General features: G+C 34.6%; 1 protein-coding gene across 1 annotated transcript; it reads right to left on the reverse strand.

Moving 5' to 3' along the window:
• Positions 1-724: 724 nt before the first annotated feature.
• On the reverse strand, positions 725-9,555 carry GCK72_015816 (uncharacterized protein; the record flags this gene model as incomplete). The annotated part of the gene is made up of 10 exons (XM_003096274.2): positions 725-898; positions 2,511-2,593; positions 2,656-2,800; positions 3,960-4,248; positions 4,783-4,858; positions 5,601-5,781; positions 6,859-6,987; positions 7,128-7,208; positions 8,338-8,436; positions 9,253-9,555. 10 exons carry the CDS (start codon positions 9,553-9,555, stop codon positions 725-727), a joined length of 1,560 nt encoding a protein of 519 aa, XP_003096322.2.
• Positions 9,556-19,980: the final 10,425 nt, after the last annotated feature.

Here is a 19,980-nt window from a genome sequence, read left to right on the forward strand (position 1 = left end):
TTATACACAGAAAAAAGAATCGAGTGGACATCTATAGAGGCGCCCCAGGGGCATGTCCAGGTTGGAGAATGTGAAAATTTTTTTGATCAAAAAAAAAAATTTTTTTTGAAATTTTTTTGAAAATTTTCAAAACTTAAAAATATCTGTTTTCCTTGAAATTTTTTGTTAAAACAAAGCACAAAATTGGTTTTCTCATCAAAATTCAGGTCTAGAACATCAATTTCGATTGGTGGCCGAACTTTTCAAGCGGTGGCCTAGAAAACGCAAAAACTCGGCCACCACCAAAATTTTTGTTTTTTGATGGTTTTCAGACTATTTTTTGCTGAATTTTCTGAAATTCTAGATTAGAAGTCGTGATAATCCCATTTTCAAATCGAAAAAACAAAAAAAATTTCAAAAATTTTCGAGAAAAATTTTTTTAAAATTTTTTTCCACATTTTCCAAAACTACAGTATACTCCCTGAGCTTTTTCCAGAAACGACCAGTCATTGTGAAATCAGAAAAACTTGAAAATGGGAACCAATAGGAAGCGATGAGGTGAGGTGAAGGGGGCGGGGAGGTTGTGTGTTGTGTTGTGATCACAATTGGATTGATAAAATATGAGTAACGGGAGAGGGGGGCGGGGCGACCGAATCAAGGAGACAAATATAATTATGTACATAAGGCCTTTAAGCCTTTATAGGCCCAAAAAATCTGGAAATTTAGGGCCAAATTCCCAAGGAATTTACGAGAAATCCATGTGGTAATGGCCGGAATTCGATTGTTGTGGATTGATTGGGTCTGGTGAGAAGCCTGATGCATCCCAATGGATATCTGGAGACATTTGTGAACTATGGAAATGTGGAGACGGATGGGCACCAGATGCCGACGAGATGAGTGGGTCGCCGTTCATCATTGGCTGCAAAATAGAAACATTTTATAAATACAAAAAAAACATTATAGAAGATTACAGTACCGCTCAAAAGTTTATTAAGTTTTGGTTTTTTTTTTCAGTTGAAAATGTCCAACTTTGAGGGCGTGTCATGGTGATACTTATTGTCCCATCAAGTAGATTTTTAATGTATCTTATAGATCAAAAGTAGATCTCCATTTTTATAGTTGACAACTTTTTTGTACGAACACTCCCTAGAGAGTTATAGTCATTTTAAGACGACAGCTCAAAAATCTCACTGGTCGATTTAAGGGAGAAATAAGTTTGTCGATATGTAACTTGCCAGGGAGTGTCCGTACAAAAAAGTTGTCAACCACAAAAATGGAGTTTTATCTTTGGTCTGTTTGATCCTATAAAAAATTTGTTTGTGGAACAGTTGGTTTTACTATGACACACTCTCAAAGTTGCTCATTTTCCACTGAAAAAGGCAAAACTTAATATACTTTTTGAGCGGTATTGTACCTCGTTATTTTATGGTGTTGATGTAATCCAGAAATGAAATAGAAGTAAAAAAAACTGAATTCTACGTAAAATTTTGAGGTAGAACATCTTTTTTGTTAAGAATTCAAAGCATTGAGAAAAACTTTTTTTTTAAGTTTTGGGTTATCATGGTCGAAATTTTTTAGAAGGATTTTTCAGGATTTTGGGGGTTATGATGAGGTCCGGGAATGGAATAGACCAGAAAATTGGATTCTACGTAAAATTTTGAGGTAGATTGGTTTTTTGTGGAATTATTTGAAAATGTCAAATTTTTGAAAAATATCTTGGGCCCCAAAGTTGGAAATTTTTTTGGAGAATTTTTTTAATTTTTGAGGTTTTTGGGGTAAAAACAAGTGAAAAATGTGATTTTTTTCTGATTGAAAAATCACAAAAAATATAAATGTTCAGCTTAAAAACTTTTAAAAACTGGTTTTTCAGTCAAATTTTTTCCTTCTCGATTTTTCAAAAAATTTTGGGTTTTTAGAGCTCGAAATTGTTTGAAATTTGAATTTTTGGGTTAAAAACTGCAAAAAACGCCAATTCCCACATCAAAAACACGCAAAAACCACATTTTTCATGCCTAAAACTCAGAAAAAGCGTACGGGGACTAATTTTGGACTTCTAGGCCATCAAAAAACTCCAAAAAATTCTTAGAAACTGCAAAAATCTGCATAAACCACATGCGTTAGGTCAGAAATCCTAAACGTTCAAATTTTCAGAAAATTCTCCATGGAGCACATTTTCACATCACAAAAATTCAAAAAAAAACGTAAAAATTTTTTGGTACGACGCTCCGAAATTCCGCTTCGAAATTTTACGATTTTAGCCGATTTTAGCCGATTTTAAGCAGTTTTCTTCTGAATTCTCAATAGAGCGCGTTTTGCACAGCACTCATATTTAGAAATTGAGTAAAATTTCAATTAGTACGATGCTCCGAAATTCCGCTTTAGAAAATCTACCGATTTTAGCCGATTTCAGCCGATTTTAGGCGGTTTTTTTCTCAAACTTTCAAATTTTTCAAGTTTTTTTTCTCAAATTCTCATTAGAGCGCACATACAAACACCACTCTCATGCTCAATACACGAAGTCTCACACATACATTGAGATCGTCCATCATGAGGTCGGAGAAGGCGTTGCCATTGCCGGCGCCTGGAAGTTTCCATGTAGTCGTGCCGCTCGTTCCTAGAATTCACAAATTGGCTCCAGAAAGCCACGTGCAAATGTATGCGGGTGTATTGGCTCACTGTAATCTGGCGGACTAGCCGAACCGACGGAAAAGAAGCTGTCCGACGGCGCCGAGTTGTTCATGAATGAGCGTGAGTCGTTTGGAGATGTGATTTGCATTGCTGCGGTGTTGTTCGTCACTTCTGACAAGAATCCCGAGGTGGACTGTAATTTAAGAGGAGATACGCACAATTTCAGAAAATAATTTTTTTTGAAAATTTTGAAATATCCGTTTCCCTTGCAATTTCCAGTCAAAATAAAACCGAAAATTGGTTTTTTTTGCCAAAAATTAAGTCTAGAACATCAGTTTCGATTGGTGGCCGAACTTTTCAACCGGTGGCCTAGAAAACGCAAAAGCTCGGCCATCACCAAAATTTTCGTTTTTTGATGGCTTTTAGGCTAGTTTTTGCTGAATTTTTCGAATTTCTGGTTCGGAAATTGTAAAAATCGCATTTTCAAGTGGAAAAATTAAATTTGGAAAGTTAAAAAAAATTTTTTTTTTGAAAGTTTTCAAAACTTCAATTTATTTATTTCCCTTTCAATTTCCTGTCAAAATAACACCGAAAATCGGTTTTATCGCAAAAATTCAGGTTTAGAACATCTGAAAATCATGTAAAACGCTCCGTGGCCGAACTTTTCAAGCGGTGGCCTAGAAATCGCAAAAACTCGGCCACCACCAAAATTTTCGTTTTTTGATGGTTTTCTGGGTAATTTTTGTTGAATTTGTTGAATTTTTAGGTTAAAAATCGTAAAAACTCCAGTTTCAAGTAGAAAAATCAAAAAATTTTTACAGTTATTTCAACAGTTTTTTTTTCAACTAAAAAAAATTTCTTTAAAATTTCACAAAACCGGAAAGAATGTCAAAACAACATAGAAACCAAACACAAAATCATTCATAAATGTGAAAAATCTAACTACGCGGACTAAGTTTGGATTTCTAGGCCACCATGTGAAAAAGTTAGGCCATGAGCGGGTTTTAGTGGTTTTGAAGGGTTTTGAAGCATTTTTTGAGGTTTTTAAGGTTTTGGTTGGTTAGAACTCAAAAAATTAAACTAATAAAGTGGTTTTTTGAAAAATTTGGGTTTCTAGGCCACCAGGTGGAAAGTTAGGCCACCGGTGGTTTTTGGTGATTTTTGGTGGTTTTTGAGTGGTTTTTGATGGTTTTTAAAAGGATTTTTTTGGTTTTTACCGTTAAAAAAAACAAATAGCGTTTATTTGTCAAAAAAATGTCTAAAAAGTAGAATAGAAGAAAAAAAATTTTAAGTTCAAAAAAAAAAAAAATTTTGAAAAAAAATTTTTTCGGTTTTTTTTTGCGGAAACTCACCACAAACGATCCGGTTGGTGTGTGGTTTGGTGGTGACTCGTCGATTTCCTGCTTAATTGGTCTCTCGATAAATTTTGGGATGGGCGGGAGGTGGGATGGTGGCACTTGAACACCCTGTCTGGCCAACATGTCCTCCAACTCTTTCACTCGGTCCGCATATTTCTGTGCCGTGTTCTCAAGACTCTTATGATGTTGTTGATGTTTCAGAGCGTGTTCTCTATCTTTTTGAAGGACTCTGATGTAGTCGCAAGACGCCTTGAGAATCGTGCCCTTGTTCAGTTTCATGTCTCTGCAAAGAATTCTGTATTTCGGGTGGGAAATCCAGTTTTTGAATGAATTCTGAGCAAAAAATCCGTTTAAAACACTTAAAACTACCCTAGACCGCATTTTAAGCCAATTTTGAAGAGAAAAAATTTTGATCAAAATTTCAAAAAAAAATTTTTTTTCAATTTTTAAAATTTTTTTCAAAACTTCAAAACATCCCTTTCCCTTGCAATTTTTGTCAAAACAAATCAGAAAATCAATTTTCTCATCAAAATTCAGTTCTAGAACATCAATTTCGATTGGTGGCCGAACTTTTCAACCGGTGGCCTAGAAAACGCAAAAACTCGGCCACCACCAAAATTTTAGTTTTTTAATGGTTATCGGACTAGTTTTTTCTGAATTTTCAGAATTTCTAAATTAGAAGTCGTGAAAATCTCATTTTCAAGTCGAAAAATTGAAATTAGTGTAAAACTTTTAAAAAATTTTTTTCAAATTTTCAAATGTTTTCCCTTAACTACAGTATTCCCTCTAAGGCTACCGTAACCTCCTAAAAACTCACTCAGATGTATTTTTTGGCAACATTTGTCCCAATTCCTTGATTCTGTCGTTTATGTTGTATCGTCGGCGGCGTTCAACTGCAAATTTTTCATTTTCAAAAAAATTCTGAAAATTTTGAAAAAAAAATATGTCTGTGTCTCCGAATATCTGGATCTTCACATTACGGATGTCCAAATGTCTAAAAACCCCGAAAAAACGGAGTCTGGCGCACCTTAGACGCGTTTTTTAAACATAAAAAACGTATATTTTCAAAACGCGTCAAAGTCGCGACAGCCAAGGTGTTCCAAAATTTTTATGGGGGCGTCCGGATGTTCAGACACCCCACAACTACAAAAATCACAAAAAAAAACAAAAATTTTAAACTCTGGCGCACCGTTGACGCGTAAATTGGTGTGTACCTTGAAACGCGTCAAAGGCGCGCCAGACTGGGGGATATTTGTTTTTTTCGAGTTTTTGTGTGTCTGGGGTGTCGTTAGACGCGTTTTCAAAACTCTCTAAAATTTGGGGCTTTTCAGATATCCTAAAAATGCCAAAAATTCAAAACAAATATTATCTGGCGTGCCTTTGGCGCGTTTGAGAGAGACGCAACTTTTCAGAGTCGCGCCAACGGCGCGCCAGGCATTTCAGTTGTGTTATTTTCAGATTGTTAGACACCCAGGGACCCAGGGACCTATGCGGTCTGTCTGTGTGTCTGTCTGTCCGGATGTCCATCTGTCTGTGTGTCTGTCTGTCCGGATGTCCAAAAATTCTTCTTTTCAGAGGTTTTCAGCCGTATTTCAGCCAAAAATGGACCGATTTCAAAAATTCAAAAAAACTCACTCATATTGTGAATATCCTTCTTCCTCCGGTCCCTATAATAATCCTCTGGATCTCCATTACTTCCGCCACCGGAGCCTCCGCCACCGCCTCCGCCACCGCCAGCGCCTTGGCCACCGTTCGAAACGGCGCCAATCATCTTCTCAATGTCGATCGAACTTGTCGGCGCCGAACTTGAAACAACCTAAAAAAAAGGAGAAATTTTGGAGAAGAAGAAGACGTCGAAAAATGAAGACGAATTCTGCCCCGAGAGATGAGAATCTAGTGGGGAACCGGTTTTTTTTTGAGAGAGAAATTTTTTTTTGGGTTGGTGTATCAATTTTAGAGGCGCATGGTCATCAGAAAATCACACTTTCTCTCTTTTTGGGATAGAAAACGATCAAAATATAATTGGGACAAAAAAAAATTTTAAAATTTTTTTTTCCAGAAAAATTTACTTTTTCAAAACTTCAAAATATCTTTTTCCCTTGCAATTTTCTGTCAAAACAAAGCAAAAAATCGATTTTCTCATCCAAATTCAGGTCTAGAACATCTAAAAATCATGAAAAACGCTCCGTGGCCGAACTTTCCGAGTGTTGGCCTAGAAAATGCAAAATCTCGGCCACCGCCAAATTTTTGGTTTTTTGACGATTTGCAGCCTAGTTTTTGCTAAATTTTCTGAAATTTCAGGTTCGAAATCGTGAAAATCTCATTTTCAAGTCGAAACATTGATATTTTAGCAGTTTTTTCAACATAAAAAAACGTATATTTTCAAAACGCGTCAAAGTCGCGCCAGCCAAGGTGTTCCAAAATTTTTATTGGGGTGTCCGGATGTCCAGACACTCACATCTTGAAAAACAACTTAATAATTCAAATATTTTCTGAATCTGGCGCACTTTTGACGCGTTTTTTTTTTGGGGTGTACCCATAAAACGCGTCAAATGAAAATTTGTGGTTTTTGGGGGATTTTATACGCGGTTTTACAACTATCAAAACATTTTTGAAGTCACGGACTCCTCAGAGTGCCTAAAAGTGCAAAAATTCAAACTCATTGAAAAAATCCAGATTTCTGGCGTGTCTTTGGCGCGTTTTCAGACAAGAACCCAAAAATTTAAAAATTTAAAAAAATGTTACGCTTTTCATCGTTAAAACATTTTGAAAGTTTGTTTTCTTTCAAAAATTTTAAATTCCAAAAACCTTCCGCCCTAATTGCCGGTTACCCAAAACCCCTTCCCCCCAAGCTCCGCCCCCTCCCCCTTAGTGGGCGTGGCCACCTACTCACCTGTCTAAAACTGTTGGACATAACACTCGGAATAGTGATTGGACTTCCAGAATGTCCTGATCCGGCTCGACTGCTTGCTCCAGGAATCGGGCGGGCCATTGACATTGTTTTCTCACCGCCAATCGTCATCTGAAGTCAAAAAAAAATTTTGAAAAAAAATTTTTTTTGAATTTTTTTGTTCAAAATAAAAAAAGTGGTTAACACTAGCAGAAAACAGACACAAAACAGTGTTAGGGGTATACTGTAGGTACTGTAGATTTCTAACTAACCGGTCGTGTGCCAGGTCTGCCACTGCGGTGCTGATCCTCCTCCTCCATACCCATCAGCTCATCGATAATCAAGTCGTCGAGCTGGAAATCGGGAGACCGATGGTTTTGGAAGAACGTAGTGTGCTGTTGAGGGGTTACATTACGGGGGGCGTTAGATGGTGGCGGTTAGAATTTTCATTTTCTGGGCGAAAAAACGGCGAAAAACGGGTTTTTAAGTCGTTTTTAAGGTCCAAAAGTGGGGTTTTTAATGTCAAAAACTAGTTTTTCATGGAAAAATTACTTTTTCACACAAAAATTCTTGAAAAACGCAAAAATTTCACAAGACGTCGTGTGTCTTTAATCGTGTGGTACTGTATCAAAAGTCTTCAAACGGATTATTGAATTGAAAACGTGAATTTTCCACTCAAGGAGAATCGAAAAAACCGTGCAAAACTCATTTTATGTCATTTTTTGTGTGAAACAAAGCAGAAAATCAATTTTCTCATCAAAATTCAGGTCTAGAACATCAATTTCAATTGGTGGCCGAACTTTATCACCGGTGGCCTAGAAAACGCAAAAACTCGGCCACCACCAAAATTTTCGTTTTTTGATAGTTTCCACCTTAGTTTTTGCTAGATTTTTTGAAATTTCAGGTTAGAAATCGTGAAAATCTCATTTTCGAGTCGAAAAATTGATATTTTAACAGTTTTTCCTACATAAAAAACGTATATTTTCAAAACGCGCCAAAGTTACCCCAGCCAAGGTGTTCCAAAATTTTTATTGGGGGTGTCCGCATGTCAGGACTCCCCACAACTACAAAAACAACAAGCAAGATAAAATTTTTTCTTAATCTGGCGCACCTTTGACGCGTTATTTGGGGTGTACCCTTGAAACGCGTCAAACGCGCGCCAGATTTTGTGAAAAGTTGTGGTTTTGGGTGTCTGGGATTGTTTTTAGGCGCGGTTTTATAATTCTTCATTCTAGATGGAAAATCACTTTTTTCTTTCTAAAAATTAAAAAAAACAAATAAAAACGGTCCAAACTCGTTTTTTAAAGACGAAAACCTTCAAAACAATTTTTTTCAAAATTTTCGAATTTGAATTACAGTAACCCTACCAACAATAGGTTAATATAAGAAAAAGCACAACTAATCGGACATCAATTAACACAAAAAGGGGAAAAATAGAAATTTTTAGTAGGTCAAACTCAAAAAAGGGGGTACTGTACCAACCTCTGATCCGAATACACTTCCACCGTGTCCACCGGGTGTCGGGCTTTCACCGAATCTGTGAATTTTGTCGCTTCCGTCGCTGGGTGGAGAACCGCGAGGCTGCAAATGTTATGATACGGATGAAAATTGGAAAAAATTGAAACTTTTTTTTTGAAAATTTTTTTGACGTTTTTGACTCCAAATCTGACAGAAAATGCGTTGTTTTTAGAGATTTTTCTTTTTTTGAGGGTTTTGAACCTTGTGCAGGTTTTAAACCAAACTCGTAAATTTCTGACACCAAGTACAGTTAAAAAACTCAAAAAACGAAAACTTTAAAAAAACATTTTAACGATTTTTGTGGATCTTTTGAGACCCAGATCTTACAAACTGTAATCCGCAGAAATTTTAAATTTCGAGCTTTTCTTGGTAGTAGAAAACTTAAAATCATGAAAAAAACGGGGAAAAAATTTTGACCAAAAACTTTTTTTCTTAAAAGTTTTTTTTTTGGTAGACCCAAAATTTGACAGAATACGCGTTTTTTTTGTTGATTTTTAAGGTACGGCCAAACATAAGAATTTTAGAGATTTAAAAAGTTTTTTTTTATTTCCGTAAAAACTGGTCAAAAAATTTTTGTCCCTTGAAATTTTCCTCAAAAATTTTTTTTTCAGGGAAATTGTTTTAATCCAAAATCTGACACTTTTTGGCTTGTTTTTTCATTTTTCTCTAATTTTTGGGGTTTTTCAGAACGGTTTTCTTGAGTACGGTTGAGTACGGTCCTTGAAAAATTGGAATAAAAAATTTGAAAAAAAAAAAATTTTTTGGACCCAAAATTTTTTGTCAAATTTCTTAGAATTTTTTGCCTTTAAACATTAAAATCTGATACATTATGACAAATGTTTTCAATTTTTCGATTCTTTTCGACTTTCTCGACCGAACCTGTCGACTCCTGACCGAGTACGGTCCATTTGGTCTTTTCTGCATTTTGGCTGACGGTGGTGAGGGGGACTTGCTACTCGAGTTACTATCAGATCTCATAGATTCAACATAAGAGAATAGTCTTCTGTCATCTGCCGACGGGGACCATCTAGGATTAGTTGGTGCCGACACAAGACGTCTTCTGGATGGAAGAGCACGTTGACGTTGGCTGTTGGCAGAAGACATTGGACGACCGACTAGAGAAGCGAGTGTCTCATTCGAAATGTCATTACGGAGGTGATGATGATCGTCGTCATCTGCCATTTTTTCAGAATTTTCTCCCAAGTATTCTGAAGTTGTCGTCGGGAAATTGTTGGAGTGGTGGTGGTGCTGAAGAGAGAAATGGAAAAATGAATAGAGAGCGACGAGGCGAGAAGAAGATGAAGAAAGTGACCAAAGTACAACTGACAAATAATTTTTTAAAAAAGAATGAAAATTTTGTTGATAGATAGATAATTGACATTTTTTTGATATTTTCGAAAACAAAAGTTTTTGCCTAAAAAATGCGTCTACGGCGCGCCAGATTTAGAAATTTTTTTAAATGTTTTGTTGTTTTTGTAGTTGTGAGTGTCTGGACATCCGGACACCTTAATAAAAACTTTAGAACACCTTGCTGGCGCGACTTTGACGCGTTTTGAAAATTTACGTTTTTTATGTTGAAATAACTGCCCAAATATCAATTTTTCGACTTGAAAATGAGATTTTTACGATTTCCAACCTAGAAATTCAGATTTTAAGTGGTTTTTCGAAGATAGCAGTAAAACTCATTTTGTGGCCAAAAAATGAGAAAATGTGAAAAATGTTCTGATAATTGAAAAATAAATCGTGATATAGGAAAAAGCGAGTGAAAATACCTATTTTTGTTCAGATTTTTACGTTTTCTAGCAGTTTTTACACTGAAAAACTCAAATAATTCAAAAAATAAAAATTCCCGTCAAGACCCGATGCACCATGCGCATTTAAGGGTGGGAGTACAGTAGTGGTCCAGATTTTTTAAGGATTTTAACGGTTTTGAGGGTTTTTCGACGTTCTAACGGTAAGAAATAGCAAGAAAACTGATTTTGTGACCCAAAAAGTGTGAAAAAAGCAAAAAAAAGTAAACATTTTCACAAAATTTTTCGTTGGATTTTTTTTCAATTTTCGCAGTTTTATACTGTATTAAGCGTTTTAATTAACAGAAACGCTTATTTTTTACCCACAGATAGCTAAGAATCCAAAAATAGATATCTGATGGACATATGTGTCAATGAGGGAGGGATAGGGGTAATTAAGGGGGATACACGCATGACCCATAATTTTTTGCTCATTACTACTGTAATGCGGGAACAGGAATTTTTGGTAGAGGAGAAAAAGCAAAAAATTTTGGTGTCAAAATGAAGCAAATTGGCTAAAATTGAAAAAAGTTAGGCAATTTTTTCTTGAAAAACGCATTTTTAAGTCAAAAACCTTTAAAAATTAGTTTTCGCGTCGAGACCCGGCATATGGGTTTTTAAAGTTTTCAGATTGGATTTTTGGTGAAAAATCTATTTTTCATAACAAAATCGCAAAAAAAAAACCCAAAAAACCGTCCAAAAACGCACTTTTCACATCGAAAACCTCAAAAAAAAGAGTTTTCGTGTCGAGACCCGGTAACATGCCCCTTTAAAGGGGGTACCCAGTCACAGTACCCCAAAAAAGTTTGTTATAAGTCTTATACTGTACCCCAAGGGCACCTTAATGCTTAAAATATGATTTTGAGCCTGTGCGCCTTTAAACCAAGTACAGTACCCCCCTTTTTTAAAGGCGCATATAACTTTTTGGTTTACAAAAAAATCGAAATCAAAAGAAAACGAATTGACGTGTGTTGGGTTGTCATATTGTACCAAAAGCCATAAAAACGGGGCAACATCCTCAAATACAAACATTTGAGTTATACAACTAAAAAAACGCTGATGAACGGCCCAAAAATGCGTTTTTTTTTAAGCCAAAAACCTCAAAAAATGAGTCTTTAAAGTTTTCTGATTGGATTTTTGGTGAAAAATCTTTTTTTCTGGATAAGAATAACTAAAAACCCCAAAGAACAGGTGCAAAAACACATTTTTTATATCGAAAACCCCAAAAAAAGGACTTTTCGCGTCAAGACCCGGCACATCCGCTATTAAAAGGGTACTCGACCTCTTACGAGTCTTATGAGTCTTATACTGTACCACACAGACACTTAAAACCTGAGAAAAAACTTAAAAACCTGGACCTTTAAGCATATGCTCAAGACATTTTTAGTACAGTACCGCCCCCCTTTTTTTTAAAGGCGCATAGGCATATAAAAATCGAAATCAATAGAAAACGAATTGACGTGTGTGTGTGTCTATGTGTGTGTGTTGGGTTGGCAAAAAGCGATGGATGGGGAAAAGGAAAAAGAGACTCTCTCTCCGGGGTGTAGCGAGAGGAGAGAAGGGGGGCAAAAGATGCAACATGATGGAGGGGACAGAAAAAGAGAATATGACGAGAAAATCGACTCTCTCTCTCTCTTTTCCCCACACTCTCTCACTGTCTCTCTACACGTCTGCGTCTCTTCTCTCTAACGGTCCCTCAGAGAGCGGAAGAGAGACGAGAGACGCAGAGAAAAGAAAGAGAGAGTAACGAACTTTTCAGCTGCTGCCATATGTATGTTACAAAGAATAGAAAAAAGATGGAAAAATGAGAAAAAGAAAAAGAAAATTCTGGAAGCTTCGTGTCAGAATGGTAATTACAAAGAGACGCAGACGACGTCTTCTACTTCTGAAGGCTCCGCCGCCACGAAGTGGATAAGCGATCAGAGATTAGAGATCAGAAACTGGCGGGAATGGGAAAAGGGGGGGGGGTACTAAAAATAGGCGGTTTTTGAGACTTGAAATAGAATTCAGAGGCTGGAAATAAGGATTTTAAGCGTCAAATTTAAAAGTTTTGGCTTAAAATTGTCATTTTCAAAGATCAAACTGGAAATTGTCATTTTTAACGGTTATAAGAGTTACCAGCGGTGTAATTGTTATTTTTAATGGTAAAACATGAATTTTGGCCTAAAAATGTTAATTTTGACATAAAAATGACATTTGTGAGCGGTCAAACTACAATTTGATGGTAAAATCGACATTTTCAATGAAAAATTGTACTTGAGGCTATCAAATCTCAATTTTTAACTGCCATTTTTGGTCTAAAACTAGAAAAAAAAATGATTTCAACCTAAAAATTTTATTTTAGACATTGTAGGTTCACATTTTGGCCGAAAAAACCAAAAAACATAGACAATTTTGAGTACAGACCTTAGTTTTAGACGTTTAAATGCCGTTTTGACGTAAAAATTGCAGTTTTAATGTTAAAATCTACATTTTTCACTCATAAAACCTATTTTTTTAAACTGAAAATTTAAAAAAAATTCCGTTTTTTTTCTTCAAAGAGTCATAACTTTGTGATTTTTGACTTTTTCAGTATGATATCTATATCAATCGATAGAGCAGATTTTCAGCTTTCAAAACATATAAAATGTCTGAAACTGACTTAGTTTAAGTCAAGGTACAGATGCTTAAAATTTTCAAAAAAATCGAAAAAAATTTTTTTTTCCAAATTTTGAACTTTGGCGATTCTAGCCGATTTTAAGCAGAATCGGGTCGATTTTGGTATCAAAATGATGCTTAAAACTTGAAAAATACGATTCTAACACGTTTTTCCTGTAATTCTGCAATTTTCAAGCAGGCAAATTCTTCCCCCGGCAACTCATAAAACCACCCACAAAATCTTGCCCCCCTCCGCCTCTTCCAACATTAAGGGTGTCTAACCAAACAAGATGACCTAATATAAGTCATCAGAGGGGTCTTGTGGGGGCCTTCCACACAAACCCCCCTCCCCCCTTTTATGGAATAATAAGAATAAATTTTCTATTCAATTTACTCGGTAAGCTATAGAGGGGTATCGGGTTGATTTAGTATTTATGAAATTTTTGCGGTCGAAATATCGAGTTATTCATATTTTTGATGGATTAAAGGGAAACATACTAAAAATTTGAAGAAAATTGCGAAAATTTGAGTTTCGGAAGAACTAAGTGTCTTGTAAGACGCAACATCGAGTAAGACCTCTTATCTCTGCTAGAAAACTGGGAAAACCAAAAATTCCGAGATTGAAACTAAGAAAACTGAGTTTTTCAGATTTTGAGACATATTTTGGTATAAAATTCTTAAAATTTCTTTTAATTTTGAAAATTTCACGGCTTTTTTGAAATTCAGAGGAAAAAAGGTTAAAAATCTTATGCTTTAAATTCAGGGCTTCATTTTGTAACCAAAATTGACGCGATTCTTTTTGAAATCAGATAAAATAGGCTAAAATAAGAAAGTTTTAAGATTTTGAACAAAATGGTTTTTCAACTTTTTCGAAAATTTTAAGCATCCGTGCCCCGGCTTAAACTTTGTTAAATTCAGACATCTTTATTTTTTTTTTGATAGCTGAAAACATGCTCAATCGATTGATACAGATATTATACCCAGTGACTCAAAATTCACAAAGTTATGTATCTTTGAAGAAAAAAAGCCATTTTTTTGCATTTTCCAACCACTTGAAACCCAGCAAGTCAAAATATTGTTAGGTTATCTAGTACCAAAAGATAGTCCCACATTTTCTCTACAGTTCCAAACAAAAATCTAATCGAAAATCTGAAATTACAGGGAACCCGGCCGCGTTAAACCCAAAAAAAAGTTAACATAAAATCAATAATGCCCTCTGAGAGCTCGGAAACAGGGGGTAAAGGGGGTATTGTTGTCTCAGAGGGGGGGGGGGGGTCAAACTGCACAAAGGGGGGAAGGTTAAGGCCATCAGGTTGAACGGAGGGGGGGGGGGGGGGGCAATAGGTCGTATATCAAAAAACATGGATAATTGACAGACAGTCCGTCCGTCTGTGACGGCGGCTACCGTATGCTACAGTATGACAGAGTCCGTCATCAAACTACCTAAATGAATTTTATATAAAATCGAAATTTAGAGTGTATATGTGTATACATATACATAAACAAAATATATATATATATCGATTGTTTATTCAATGTCGGCTCAATTCCTCCATTCTCAATTTCTCACGGGAAAAATCAAACAAACGAACTTTATACGGATTTTTTTGAGTCTCTTGGCATGATATCTATATCAATCGATAGAACACATTTTCAGCTATAAAAACATATAAAAATGTCTGAATCTGAGTTTTTTTAAGTCAAGGTTCAGATGCTTAAAGTTTTTCAAGAAAGTCGAAAAAAAAAATTTTCAGAACTTTTCAGTCTTCAAAGACTCATAACTTTGTGAATTTTGAGTCTCTTGGCATGACATCTATATCAGACGATAAAACACATTTTTGGCTATGAAAGCATATAAAAATGTCTGAAACTGACTTAGTTTAAGTCAAGGTACAGATGCTTAAAATTTTCGAAAAAAATCGAAAATTCGAAAAAAAAATTCAATTTTCAAAACTCTGTATCTCACCTCAAACTCACCCAAATTTGGTGAATTTTATACCAAAATACGCCTCAAAACCTGAAAAACACGATTTTCTTAGTTTCGAACTAAGAATTTCCGGTTTTTTTCAGTTTTCTAGAAGAGATTATGGGTCTTATTTGATTTAGTCGCTTAATGCAACTTTTGACGCTCCGAAACGCGAATTTTTACTATTTCCTTCAAATTTTTTGTATTTCTTTTTTATTACAGAACAAATATGCATTCATCATTATTTTGATCAGAAAATGACAAAAAAAATTTAAGCCAAGGTGAAGAGGATCCAAAAAAAATCGGAAAATATTTTTTTTTCAAAAATTTAGAAAAATCAACTTCTATAATGTTATGTATATGGATTTTTGTCACGTTCAAATTATTAAGATTGTAAAAAGGATTTAATGGAGGATTCAGAAGGATTCAGAAGATTCAGAATCGGGGGATTCCTTCCTGCCAACAGAAACAGGTATTCGGCTGGTGGTGGTGGAAGGAGACAAGGGGGGAATAAGATTGATGTAACAAAGAAGAAAGGAGAGAAGAGAGACACTTTCTTCGCTTCGGAAGAAGAAGAAGAAGAAAAGTTTTATTACACTTTGATATACGTTTCGATTTGGAATTCTTTTCCGAAATCGAATGACACTAAGACGCAATGTAGAAGTGATCAATGGTTAGGGCACGGAAATGCGGTAATTTTGGAGTTGGAGGGGTCTAGGGGTATAAATTGTGAAATTATTGAATTAAAATAATTGTGAGGAGTTGAATGGTAGTAATTTCAGAAAAATTGGGCAAAAGTGGACATAGTTACAGGAGTTTGAAAATTTTTATTTTTTTAGAAAAAAATATTTTTTTTAGATTGTTTCCAAAATTTTGAGCATCTGTACCTTGGCTTAAACTAAGTGAGTTTTAGACATTTTTATATTTTTTAATAGCTGAAAATCTGTTCTATCGATTGAAATAGATATCATACTAAAAGAGTCAAATTTCACAAAGTTATGACTCTTTGAAGACAAAATTTTTATTTTGAGTTGGTAATGTTTTAAATGGCTAAAATTTTATGGAATTTAACTTAAAATATAAAAATTTCAAGCGAAATGGAAAAAGCCAAAGGTGGCAAGCCGATTGGTACTACTTTCAGACCAAACCATTGAAAATGGGCGGAGTTAGACTTCAAAGTTTGAAAATTTCAGAAAAAAAAGTTTTCGAAAAAGTTACTTTTTTCAAATGACTATAACTTTTTGAGATTTTATCATAATTTTAGAATTTCAGTATCATTGAAAAGGTTTTGCTTTGATCTACTTAATAATATAATATTTTTGACAATTAAGAGAAACAGGGATTTTTTCAAAGGCCTGTAACTTTTTGCTCCAACGAAAATAAAAACGTTACCCACTCTCCCGAATTATCGGTTCAAAAGATCATAATTTTTATTTTTCAAAAAAAGTTTAAAGTTTTGAACTGGTGAATTTTTTAAAAGGGCATATGAAATAAGAAAATTTTAAGTAAATGGATAAAGCTAGTTGTGCGCATTCGATTGGTACCAATTTAAGTCAAGTTGGTTAAAAATGGGCGGAGTTACAGGAGTTTGAAAATTTTAGATTTCAAAAAAAAAGTTTAAAGTTTTGACCAGCTGAAACTATTTTGAAATTAATCGTAATATAAGACGGTTGAAATTTCAAAAGTTCAGATAATTGAAGAAAAATTTCAAAAATTCAAGCATTTTTGGACCACTCCATTAATACTGTTTTCTTTTCTTTCCCGTGTTTATGCCGCTAGAAAACAGAATATAAAGCAGATTTATTCAAAATCGAACAACTTCCTTTTTATCTTAACAAACCACATATTTAAGTGAAAAAGATGGAGCAGATTTATTAAAATATAGAAAATGGACAGAAAACATAAATGTGGACGGGGCAGATTTTTCAAGTTGAAAATTCTGGACTAATATTGAACATCTGAAAAAGAAAAACTTTCACGTGAAGTTTATTTTGGAGCAGATTTTTCAATTTGAAAAATCTGGACAGAAAAAATAAATTTTGTTATTTTTGCCGTGAGTTCCAACTCATCCGTTTTTCGTGGTTTTCGAGAAGAAATTTAAACTGGAATTTCTGGATCGGGCGGTATGTTGAGAAGGTGAGAAAATATAAACTTCTGAAATTTAAAATATCTCATTCAACACCTAGCTGCAAATATCATTAATTTCTCGAAAAACGAAGAAAACAAAATTAAATTCTGAATTCTAAACAAACACTTGAAACCGAATCAATAAAACAGACTTTTTTCAAATTTGTTTCATTTGAATTTGTTTCATTTGAATTTGCAGCTAGGTGTTGAATGAGATATTTTAAATTTCAGAAGTTTATATTTTCTCACTTTCTCAACATACCGCCCGATCCGGAAATTCCAGTTTAAATTTCTACTCGAAAACCACGAAAAACGGATGAGTTGGAACTCACGGCAAAAATAACAAAATTTATTTTTTCTGTCCAGATTTCTCAAATTGAAAAATCTGCTCCAAAATAAACTTCACGTGAAAGTTTTTCTTTTTTCAGTTCTTTAATATTAGTCCAGAATTTTCAACTTGAAAAATCTGCCCCGTCCACATTTATGTTTTCTGTATATTTTTTATATTTTAATAAATCTGCTTCATCTTTTTTTAGTCTGACTCCATTTATTATCATGATTCTTGAAAAGTTGACATAAATCTGCCCTAATTTGGAAATTGCAGCAGTAATTAATGATTTTTACGAATCAAGTAGATTTTCTGAATTTTTCAATTCCAAAACCATAATTTAAACCTATTTTGAAAATTTAAAAGTATCACTGCTTAAAAAAACAGATTTTTCTTAATTTCACACTTTCAAGTAGTAAAATCAAAACTTTTGAAATATCAAGCGTCTTATATAGTAAAAGTTTTAACAAAATCAATCCAGGTAGTTGTGAGCATTCGATTGGTACCAATTTCAGACAAATCAGTTGAAAATTTCAGAAAAAAAACTTTTTTCTCAAACTTTTTTTTTTGAGCATTTTTAAAAAGTAAAAAGCTCTAGTTTTGTTTTTTTAACAAAATAAGCTCAAATCGGGGCCACAATTAAGAAATGTCCCTAAAATTTGGCACCAATCAACTTCATACCAAATTCCCGAATTATCGGTTCAAAAGATCACCTTTTCTCCAATTCCTTCCGCTCTCTCAAACAACAACCTCCCCAATACGGGAAAATGAACAAATAGACACCTCCGGTTAGAACATAAAAATCAATAAATACACCTTTTTGACCAAGTATGCGCATCAATAGTTGGAAGGGCTAACAAAAGACCATGTCTCTCATAAAACATGCTGAGGGGGGTTCAATTATGTCGGTTGGGGGGAGGATATGCAACATTGCGTGTTGTTTCTCTCCTCTTTTGGCGGTTAGACACTCATGTGGTCATATTATTCATAAATGGGGCCATTTGGTGGTACCCCCCCAACTGGTTTGGCGAGGTTTTGGTTTTGGGCGGGTAGATCATTAAATTCTGAGCTGATTCTCAAAAAGCTGCAGTAATTTTGTGAACTTTGACTCCATTTGGTGGATTTTTATGATAATTTAATGCTGAAAACAAATTTGGTACAAAAATTTGTAAATTTGAAACAAAACCCAGAAAATTACCATGAAAAGTCAAAATTTCAGATTTTCAAAATGCTCACTATCAGAATTCTGTTTTTTATAAACTCTATTAATTACTTTATAAACATAGCTTTAAAATAATGTTTAAATTTCCAAAATTGGATAAAATCCCAGCTATGTTATATACCAAAAATAGCCCACAATTAGACCTTTCAAATGGTATTAAAATCTTAAAAATCGGACAAAAATAGTGATTTTTGAAAAATTTTGAAAAACTTTAATTTTTGAAAATTTAAACTACTCTAAAACTTTAGTTATTACGTTCTGTCTATTTGTACCATTACGTAGATCAAATCAAGACCTTTTTAATGGTACAAAAATTCTGAAACTCGGATGAAATCCCAAAAAGTTACAGGCTTTAGAAAAAAGTCACTTTTTTGAAAAATTTTGAAAAACACTTACAACTTCAAATTACTCTAAATCGCTAATTATCATATGTAGCCTAAAATTACTTATACCATTACGTAGATCAAATCCACACCTTTAAAATAGTACTAAAACTCTAAAATTTGGATAAAATGTCAAAAAGTTATAGTCATTTGAAAAAAGACATATTTCGCAAAATTTTGAAAAATACCTAGATTTCCAAACTTTCAAACCTTTAAAAAACTAGATTTCTGGATTTTTTCAAAACGTCTAATATATCATTATGTAGATCTAAGCAAGACCTTTCCAATGGTACTGAAATTCTAAAATTTGGATGAAATCCCTAAAACTTAGAAACACTTAAAGTACCTCAGTAAATTAACTAGGGATACCAAATTTATGCAACAAGGGGACGAGGGGAATGAAAATGTGAAAATGTAAATTTTCTAGAAAATGGAATAAAAGTGAGAAGTAGACAAAGACAATAGACGGGGGATACCACCGCCAACTAGACAATGGGTGTCTCCCCCCGGAACCAATTATGTATTCCCCCTTCTAAGGGAAAAGGGGGGGGCTGACGGAGAGAAGATGCGGTAACTCTCATTATGATATGCAAATAGACACCGTCTGTGTGTGTGGAGAAGTCATTCAATATAATATGTTCTTAAGAGAGAGAGAAGCGGAAAGAAATGAACGGGTGTGTAATGGGAACCTGTAAGGCAGTGAGGGGGGGGGGGGGATGGCAAACAAGATCATATCTGGATTGGAAATCGAAAATGAAAAACAACATAGCTTTTATGATGTCTATGTCTGATCGAGGGGAATGGTGTAACCGTAAAAAACCAAAAAAAACCAAAGCTAATGAGGAAAATTTCAATTTTTCTCAATGAAAATGAAAGTTTCTCGGTTTCTAACTATTCCCATTGAGTTCCTTATAAAATTTTGGTCTAGAAGGCTCAAAAAATGAGTTTTTAGACCCAAACAGGGCTGAGTTACACGCCGCGGCGAGAGAGTGAGAGAGCGCAGACGATTAGAGTGTCTCGTTGTCTGCGCTCTCCACTCTCTCGCCTCGCAGCTTAGAACGCGTGTAACTCCGCGTAGAGTGCACCGATTTAGATGATTTGTAGTTTGTTGGAAAGCTGAGATCGTGAGGAACAATATGATATAAAAATTTCTA

Source organism: Caenorhabditis remanei, chromosome IV, assembly GCF_010183535.1.
Source record: "Caenorhabditis remanei strain PX506 chromosome IV, whole genome shotgun sequence".
In the NCBI taxonomy this organism is placed as follows: domain Eukaryota; kingdom Metazoa; phylum Nematoda; class Chromadorea; order Rhabditida; family Rhabditidae; genus Caenorhabditis; species Caenorhabditis remanei.